The following is a 10,308-nucleotide window of genomic DNA, read 5'->3' on the forward strand; positions in this document are numbered from 1 at the left end:
ATGAAAGAGTAAGAGAAGAAAAAAAGGAGTTGGTTTTAAACCAAACCCACTTGGTTTGCGCTAAACCCAAACCAAGTTAGTGTGGTTAAGATTGAGAGTTATATTGAGTTGGTTCAAAACCCAACCCACATGGTCACGGTGTGAGCCAAGACCTAATTGGTTGAACTATATACATATATATACCAAATATGGTCTCGGTTAGTCAAATCTGGACTGAACTCAAACTTAAACCGGTTCTTACATAGACTGAATTAGGTCAGACCAACAAAACAATTACCTTTATAGCATGTAGTCTGACATGTGATCATAACTTCTCACCCAAAACTCAGAATCGGATGAGGTTTAAGTCATTAAAATCAGAACGCAAAAAAGAATTTGTGTATTCTATTTTCATGACCAAACTTGCAGCACAGAAACCATCTTAATGAGGGGTAATTTGGTAAATTATAAAGTATAAAAAATATTGGTGTAGTAATTAAGTCTCATGTACAAACTCTAATACTACTAGGAGAGACTTAACTGCAGATTGAGAGTTCAACTCTTATATTTGATGTAAGGGATATTATGAGAATATCTAGTTAATAATAAATAATTTATTTATTTAATTGTATAAGATAGCTTGCATGAAACTATGTATGTTTGAGAACAGTCTTACCTCTAGTTGTATTGTAGAAACTTAATTTTTGTGCATTCTTAAAAGATACAATGGGTACATATGAGTTAACTACAATGGAGAGAATTTCATGTATCCTTGAGTTTTCGGTATAATATACATGTTATAATATTATTGAATTTTAGACAAAAATCCATATTCTTTGCATCTTGTGAATATAAAACTACATGCATGAGAACAAATTTAAAGTAGTTCACATGGGTAAGCAAGAGTTGTATAAAGTATCATAAGGGTTGTGTTTCACACAGTGATTAAGACTCTAGCCCGAACAAGATGTAGCATAAACCATAAACCTTAGGGTTTGATATAGCTCCTGAGACTGACTCCCTCGGCTAGCTACTGGCGGGTCTTCTTTCACTACAGTGCCTAGTGATCCACAATCTAGGATTACTCAAAGTAGTTTATTATCTAGCCAACATTGTAAATTTAGGGTATTTTACATGGGTTGCTACGCCTAAAGTAGGTTATGACCTGTATAATCAATCTAGTGCAATAGTTAGCATCGAGTAAGTGCTAGCTTATGAGTCTTGAGAAAGTTAATGAAGGATTTAAAAGAAACAAACTTTGTATTTTATGATAAAAAAACCAAACTCAGGCTAGGGGCTTAGAGTCCACTACAATTTTAAGTTAGAGTTTTAAATTACTTGTAGTTATTCCTTACTAAGTAATGGAGTCAATCCTTTAAAAATTATAATTGTAGGCTTAAAGGGTTTCACTAAAAACAGAATTTAAAGATTTGACATAGCTACTTTTTTAGCAGAGAACGGAGCAAAAACTTTATGATGAGTTTGTACTCTTTATGTTATGAATAATGTAGCTGATGAGGCTTTTGTTATGAGATTATCATGTTTTGTTAAAAAAAATTATGCCATGGTTCTCCTGTATATACTTTGTACTCTTTCCTCTATTAAGAAATACCTACGAACTTGGACTCGAGAGGTCCCGAATCGGGGTAATACAAAGTGGTATTAGAGCAAGGTATAGAGACATTACATCGATGTTGAGATATTACATCTTCTACATGCTTATATTTTTTTTGTGAATTTCAAAACCCTAGGAAGACCTTGATAAACTTATTTGAATTACAAAGAAAATGAACTTGAGGTAGTTCACGTGAAAAAGCAAGAGTTGCATAAAGTATCTTAAGGGTTATGTTTCACATAGTCATTGAGACTCTAGGCGGACCAAGATGTAGCATGAACCACAAACCTTTAAGGGTTGTTGTAAAATTTTTTTGTAGAGATCTTTTAGGTGAGGACCATCCTTCTTGACATCTTTTGGCGGATGTTCATCTTAATGATGGACAAAGGAACCTTGGGTAATTTTCTGTCCAAGGTCCCTTAGAGGTGATCAACTCTCTAGCTCTACTTTGCACTTACTGCTCACCTTCTATCGGGATAACACTTCTTCATAACACCATTATTTAATAATGACCACTAAGGTGGTATCCCACGAGGTAAGCTGGGTCCTGTGTCAAGCTGAACACCCAGGGTCGAATCCCTCTGCCACATGGGGCAGCTGCTGTTCTGGTAGAGGTCTGCCTAACCCAGTTTGCCTTAAAAAAATCATTATTTAATAATGAGCAAAAAACATTATTTATTCACTTTTGTCATTTTGTTGGAGATCATATCCAAATATATGATCTACAAAGTTTGTTTAATAGAACTGGGATTTGGAAATCATGTGTAAGCTATTTTTTTCAAGCTTGTAAAATCAATGGTCTACAATGTTAAATATTTGATGTTTCAAAGAGTTGTATTTTAGGGGGGAAAAGTACAATAAGATTGATCCATTGCAAACAGACGGTGCTCAATGCATCTAAGAAGTCTACGGTTCACATCCATGATTTTCAGCTAGGTTGGATGGTCAAGATCATGTGAAAGAACAAAAAAATTTGTCCAAGATGCCGTTCAGGGATTTCTAGGTAGAGACCGACCTTTCAGGGCTTTGGAGTGCCCTTCAATTTTGACGATGGTGCCTAATTGTACTGTTTTTCGGACCAAGGCTATTTGGACCTAGTCAACTCTCTTAATTTTCTAACTTGGATGTGTCAATGGATTGGGTTTGACTTGGACCCGACCCATACCAAAACCTATAGGGTCAGTGTTTGGTAGGAGGCCTAATTAGAAACAAGGTTGGACATGAAATGGCTGATTAGCATATGGATTTGGGTATGGTTTGTGAAATTTCATACCAGACCCAAGTCTGACCCAAGTTCTGATTAAGATCCATGATTTTTCAATGTAAAAAAGTTGAAAAATATTATTTTACTGGGTCTAGTTCATGTAATCCTTATAGGACCTGGGTATGGATTTTTATGGTAAACAGCCAGCGCACAAATCCAGTAGAAGAGACTCAAAATGATATCCGGATTTGGATCTACTTGGGTGTGAACCAGATCCGACCCGATGACACCCCTAGCCCCACACTGATCCATCGAGTTTCTTTCTTAAAGTAACCCCACCTTCAAACCAAACTGAAAACGACAAAGCACCTGTTGCAATTACTCATCAATTACTTGGAAATTGACTTTTCTTTTCTTTTAAAGAAGAAGAATATAGTTTATTATTTAGCAGAAGAAGCAAGTCAAGGACTTTGCGCAACCATCACCTGTTTGGGTATTGACTTAAATCTCATTATTCACATCCTATCCTCTTTCATCTTCTAATAGTAGCCATCAGTATCAGATATTTGGCGCAAGAAGACCTGCAAAAGGAGGAAGAACCAGAAGTCGCTTCACCGGAAAAGTAAACAACCCTCATGTATCCGCAGCTTCCCGAAGCCTACCCCAAGCCGCAGATGCCACCACCCGGCCAGTTTCCCAACCACCAACACTCAACGGGAATTCCGATGGGTCCGGGCCCTAGTACCCATCTGAACATCCAATCTCCGGCGTCGGTGCCGTGGACAACTGACCTCTGTGACTGCTGCGACGATTGTACCAACTGTGAGTAGTCTTCTGTTCCTCCTCTCTCTCTCTCTCTCTCTGTGTGTGTCTGTGAAGTAACTGTTGTGAAATATATATTGGTAGGCTGTTTGGGGTGCATTTGCCCTTGCGTGATCTTCGGGCAGATCGCGGAGATTGTGGATAAGGGGTCGAGTTGTGAGTCTCTCTCTCTCTCTCTTGCCCACCCCCTTTTGTTTTCATGATGGGTTCTGTTTTTCATTTAGACTAGTGTCGTTGGAATTGTGATTTGTTGGTTGGTTGGTGTGGCGGTGTGCAGCGTGTGCGATGAGTGGGGCGCTCTACGCGCTGATCAATTGCTTCATGGGGTTCGGGTGCTTGTACTCGTGCTTCTACCGCTACAAGATTAGGGAGCAGCACAACTTGGAGGAGACGCCTTGCTCCGACTGGGTCGTCCATTGCTGCTGCGAGTCCTGCGCTCTGTGCCAGGAGTATAGGGAGCTCCAGAATCGCGGATTCGACATGAAAATTGGTAGCCCACCTAACTTTATCAACCCCCTCTGTCTTTCTTTTTTTTTTTGACAGAAAAAGCTGGGGTTAGGCATACCCCTACCAGATATACAACCATATACCATTGGGATTTGAACTTGCAACATCCCAACACGAAGTGATGCGCACTAATTGCTGGGAGCCCCCTTTAGTCTCTCCTTCATTTGCACTAAAATTAATGCTATATTCAGATTGGCAAAAAAAAAAAAAAAAATCTTGAACCTTGGAAGGAACTCAACCTAACCAACCATCCACCACAGCCCGAAACTAGATCCAATAATCACGTACTCGGCCAACCAAAACGTGAAATGTTCTCTTTTAAACTACCTTGCAAGGTGCCCCGAAGGCGTTTGGCGTAGTGGGATAAGGCCTAGGATGCTATGCAGGCAGTTTAGGTTCAAATCTCATAGGTACAGCAGGCAAAACCAACACGAATAAGTCTCTATCCTGAGGACGGTCTCTCCGTGTAAATGTAAAAAAAAAAGGTACCATGCAAGGTACCCAGCTCACATTACTGGACCTTTGTCTCCCATCCAATTGGGTTCCACTCATCCTGTCATCTTTGTTATCATACAATTAGTTGAAATCTTTTATTGTTGCAAGTTGTTTTGATCAAATCTGAAACCATAGATGCGATCTAATCATTCTGTTCAGTGAAGATCTGCATTCAAATCGCCAGAATCCAATATGTGTACAAGATTTTCTGACAATTCAAAAATCAACTGCTGTAAAAATGTCAAAATCTTTTATTAAAAAAAATATTTCATAACAAAACACGATCGAAGGGTCAATTCTTACCAAATTGACTATGCTAAATCCATATGCATGGTCAGATTTGATCTAAACAACTTGCAACAATGAAATTCTGAAAGGGGTATGACAATAGGGATGACATAGGGGGTGCCGGTGCCTTTCATTGGTGGCCTCTGTATGGGCTGGATTGTCGATGACATCACTGTGAGATTACCTGCTTTAGCAGAGAACTTCATCATCAAAATAGGGATAACATAAGGGATGAGTGGAACCGGATTGCTCTTCCATAACCTCTCTCATATTTTTGTGTTAAATTTGTAAAGGTTGGCAAGGAAATCAGGAGAAACAGGTTGGCGGAATCACCATGCCTCCAACCATGGGAGGGGGGATGAGACGGTAAATGTTTTTCTTTTCAACACTACATTGTGCGAGAAAGCGGCCAAAGAGTGAAAAGGCATTTTTGATCTTTTCTTGTCCGTTTTCATGTTTTGCTTGGTTTTGGATAAGTGCTGCGCTCCATGATTGGTAGATGCATGATGGCGTGTTGCATTTTGCATCCTGAATATAATAAAAGTGGCGTTAAATCATCCATGTGACAGAAACATGTGTATTCCAATAATCAAATTTTGTAATTCTCTCTCTCTCTCTCTCTCTCTCTATATATATATATATATATAGAGAGAGAGAGAGAGAGGGGGGGGGGGGGACCGTCCAACCAAAGAAAGGAGATTGTACACTGGTATTCTCCTTGTTCTGTTTTTTATTTTCTTTTTTAGCTGAATCTGCACTATGTAACAGGATGTTGGTGACTTGTTATCAATCCTATTTTCTACTACTGCTTTAATGAATTGATTTTTCTGTAAAAAAAAAAGATAATTGACGGCGTTCCTTAATAAATTGGTCGGCCAACGGAGATTAATGTACTATGATATTCTCCTTGTTCTGTTTTTTATTATCTTTTTTAGCTGAATCTGCACTATTTAACAGGATGTTGGTGACTTCTTGTTACCATTCCTATTTTCTACTGCTGCTTTAATGAATTGATTTTTCTGTAAAAAAAAGATAATTGACGGGGTTCCTTCTCTGACGATATGTCCTATGGGTCGGTGAATAATAAATTGGTCGATCAACGGAGATTGTACTCTGATATTCTCCTTGTTCTGTTTTTTATTTTCTTTTTTAGCTGAATCTGCACTATTTAACAGGATGTTGGTGACTTCGTGTTACCAATCCTATTTTCTACTGCTGCTTTAATGAATTTATTTTTTTGTAAAAAAAAAAAGATAATTGACCGTTGGTGTAAGTTTTGGAAGATGGTTTTAAAAATGATATTTTATATAAAAACCTAATGAAAGCCAAACACAAAAAATATAAAACCGGTTCGCATGAGTGATGGAGTTCGGATCGATCTTAGGGAACGAGAGATACTCGTATTCAAACAGACAAGCTAAACTACTCTTTATTGTCAAAATAAAAAGAATTAATTAAATAATTAAGAGAGTAGGACCCTATGCAGAGGGCTTAAACAAATAAATAAAAAGGTCTTATACAACCCAATTGAATTAAATAAATGCAAGAAATAAAATCCTAATCTAAAAGAAAAGAGAAAAATCTTCAGTGCTTGAGTCTTTGTTGTGGTCCTTCCTTCCCTTGCTTGAATCTTATTTATATTTTTTTTCAGAAGGGCTCTTGAGGTTAATTTTTGGGGATCTCAGAAGGGTCTTCAAGCGCTCGAAATAACTTCTCCTGCATGTTCAAATGTTTTTCTGCAAAATGTCAAAAATAAAACACAAAGATACGACAAAAAACTACAAAAATATTAAGGGTTAGTTTTACAAAAAATCACAAAAACACTAAATAAACTATGAAATAACACTACACTAGAAGACAAAACAACCTAACTTTATAAACAAATAACTAAACTAAGAATTAATCCAATTATTATTTTTGACTAAACAAATTAACACTAACAAAAACTAAATTAACTAAGACAACTAATGACAATTAACTATTGGGACAAAACAGACAAAACACTTATGATGTAAATACCAAAGCAATTAACTACTAATAGCTAGTCAATACACTTATAATTCTACCAAAAAAAACTAAACAAAACAATCGACTATTTGCAAGTACTAGCTAATAGAAACAAAGAAACAAAGAAACAAAGAAACAAAAAAGCGTTGTATAAAAACAAACAAAAACTGGCTGAACACAAAATAAGATGTACTGAAGCTACGGTGATTCAAGATCTACGAATTAAGTAACCTAATTAACATATATTATGTACACTAAAAAAAAGAAGTAATAAAATTATTAATCAAAAAGGCAAGAGGCTATCACTACAATTAACGTCAATTGCTATAAAACACAAACTAATGTCAATGCATTAAAACATCATGGATCTAACCTATATAAAATTAATTGCTAACCTAAATAAACACATTGCTCTAATGGTAAACAACAAAAGACTTTGATTCATGGAATTCTAAAAAGCTACATGCATGAACTGAATGAAAAAAGAAAACTTAAAAACGTAAGATGTTGTATGCAGAGAACAAATAAAAATAAAAAAAAACAACAATGCTATGTGCTGAATGAAGGCTAGTAATGAACGTTGCTGAATGGAGAATTAACAATGACGTTGACAAAAAAATAAAATGTTGAACCAATTTAACCAAAGACGCTGCATCTAAAAAAAAAACTAAAGAACCACTGTACAAAAATGATGCTGGTATTGAATAGTAAATAAAAAAAACTAAAGCTAACTAAATAACTAAACAAACTGTACTGAATAATCTTTCAACTAAACTATTTTAACTCAGACATCCAAAGAAAGCGCGACTAATCTATCAACTCGACATATATTTTTTTCTTTTTGTTTATTAGCAGATGCAAACCATGAAATAAACTAAATTACATATGCAAATGATGTAATGATCTACGAAACTATAAGCGATGCAATGTGTATGCTATGCAAAACCTAAATCCATGGTGAAAAAAAGAGAAAAAGAAATGACCTGTCACATATCGCCTCCGATGAAAGGGTTGAGAAGAGAAGACGGTCAATCCAGTTGCATTTACGCTTCTCTGACAAAGAAGGTAAGAAAAACCGACGAAGAATGGGTTTAGAAGATGGATGAAATGAAGAATAAGAAGGGGAAGAAGAAGGAAAAATAATTCAAGAGAAGAAATCAGCCAAGAATGAAGAAGAAGAAGGGAGAAGGGAAGATGGAGGCAAGAGGCAAGGGGGCTGCTGAAAAAAAAAACCATTTTTCAGTCCTTGAACATAACTATTTATATTAAAATAATAGGTTAAACACATTTTTCAAAAAGAGTTTGATAGTTTTTCAATAATTTTCAAAAAGGGTCTTTTGAAAAACGTGTTTCCTAAAACACACATTCCTAAACTAATTAAAACTTTTACTTAAACCTTTTTAAACTAATTCAAACATTAATTAAAAATCCCTAAACTAAATAAAACATTGAAAAGCACAGGGCAAGCTTTGAAAAACATGATTTTCTAATAAATTCAATTTCAATGCGGTTTATCAAAACTAACGATAAAAATTAGTTTTTAAAGTGATTTTAACATGGATCATGTATAAAATAAGATAAATAAAATGCAAATATGTATGCATGATCAAATACCCCCATGCTTATCATTTGCTAGTCCTCGAGCAAACTGAAGCAAAAAGCAAAAATACTAAATTAATAAAAAATAAAAAACCTAACTCACTTTCGTAGGAACCACGATTGCATTTAGCATATGCAACAAGCCCTTTCAACCTCTGGGTTACCCCAGTGGACGAGTAAGGTCTCGTGAGGGTTTACAATGATGATACCCACAAACATCTTTGTCATGTATGCATAAAATTCAACTTAAAAAATCATTAAACAGTCAAGGAGTTTGTTTTCACAAATATTTCATGCCATTATGTTATCAAAACATGATTAGAATCTTTTACCTGCCACCACAAAATAAAATATTTTCTTTCACTTTTCTAAATTGCATAATCATTTATGTTTTATTCTCAGAAATTTAAATAAGTACATGTTATTATTTACTAATCCTCACTCATATATTTTCTGCATCGGTTTTCTTAATATTCTCTTCTAAGCAGTGTTTTTTTTTCTTTTATGCTCTTTTCTTTTTCTTAGTTTTTAGTTTTTCACACTTTTCTTTCTTTCTTTTGAGCACTATTTCAAAATTTTTGTTTTGTGACCCGTGTAACGAGCTTTAGGTTAGTGACTCCTAGGCTAGACAACCTTAGGGCACTAGATACAAAGTATCCCTCAGACTTAATTGCTTGAATCACTAGACCTTCAGCTTTTATAGTTTACGTATAGTCCACTTCTCTGTCACGTGCAATGTCAATATTTATTAGGCTCTCTATAAAGTCTATATAGTGGGCTTTCGGGCTGGTGGCTCCCAAGCCAGATGACTTTAGAGCACCAGGTGTAAACACCCCTAAGGCTCTACTTGCTTGAATCAAATATGCCACAGATATCAACTAGACATAGAAGTGACTTTCTTTGTTATCCTTTTCGACATGAAACTCAAACACTTCAACTTGTGTCTGAGCCCAACTACTGGAGAATATGAAGAACCCAAGCAACTAAATGTATGCTCTTTTCATTTTTGAGCTCATAATTGTAATGTTGTTCATTTGCTTAGTTTTTAAAAATAAAACTATGCGTATTCATACTTGTAATTCAAAATAAACTCTAACATGCATCTATAATCATTTCTTTGAAATCCACATAAATAACCATGATTTTCTAGATCCGTGTCAGATTTTTTTTTGGGGCTTAAAAATTCTCTAAAAACATTAGATTTTGCAAAGCAATCATATAAGTTCAAACTCGTTCCTTAAAAACCCAATTTTTATGATTTGTCATTAAAAATACAAGTACAAAGACAAAAAAATTTAGGTGTGCAAACTACACCCTCCCCCATGCTTGCATGGCATTGTCCTTAGTGGTACCCCCTCATGCTTGTATCAAACTGAGTGAATGCATAGAAGAACAAAAATAACTGGGATAAAAGGTAGAAGTCACCTAATCCACTCTGTGGAACCTTACTTGATATGACATGTCAATGGCTCTACAAAAGTTTCACTTGTCTAACAGTTTGCAACTCATAAAAATTACACCACATAATGAAATGCATACATAATCTATCATTTGCGCTCATGAAAGAAAAAAATTGCCTAAAAACAGAAAAACTAATAAGACTACTAATAGTATATCACAAATATGAGCTGTCTCCGATAAAGCGCTAGGTTTCATATCCTCAGCCACACGGATCTCTGGTGACCCTTCATCGTCTATGAGATCAATGAACGTGAAGTCATGCTCAATCAGGAGTTTGAAAGAAAAGAGTGTCATTTGTGACACTATGCACTATGTTTTCTCCAACTCTACC

General features: G+C 35.6%; 1 protein-coding gene across 1 annotated transcript; it reads left to right on the top strand.

Moving 5' to 3' along the window:
- Positions 1 to 3,324: 3,324 nt before the first annotated feature.
- LOC149841486 (protein PLANT CADMIUM RESISTANCE 3-like) lies at positions 3,325 to 5,472 on the top strand. The gene is made up of 4 exons (XM_090004813.1): positions 3,325 to 3,620; positions 3,705 to 3,776; positions 3,898 to 4,110; positions 5,204 to 5,472. Exons 1-4 carry the CDS (start codon positions 3,434 to 3,436, stop codon positions 5,278 to 5,280), a joined length of 549 nt encoding a protein of 182 aa, XP_089860939.1. The 5' UTR covers positions 3,325 to 3,433; the 3' UTR covers positions 5,281 to 5,472.
- Positions 5,473 to 10,308: the final 4,836 nt, after the last annotated feature.

Source organism: Nuphar pumila, chromosome 4, assembly GCF_984573655.1.
Source record: "Nuphar pumila chromosome 4, dmNupPumi1.hap1.1, whole genome shotgun sequence".
Taxonomy (NCBI): domain Eukaryota; kingdom Viridiplantae; phylum Streptophyta; class Magnoliopsida; order Nymphaeales; family Nymphaeaceae; genus Nuphar; species Nuphar pumila.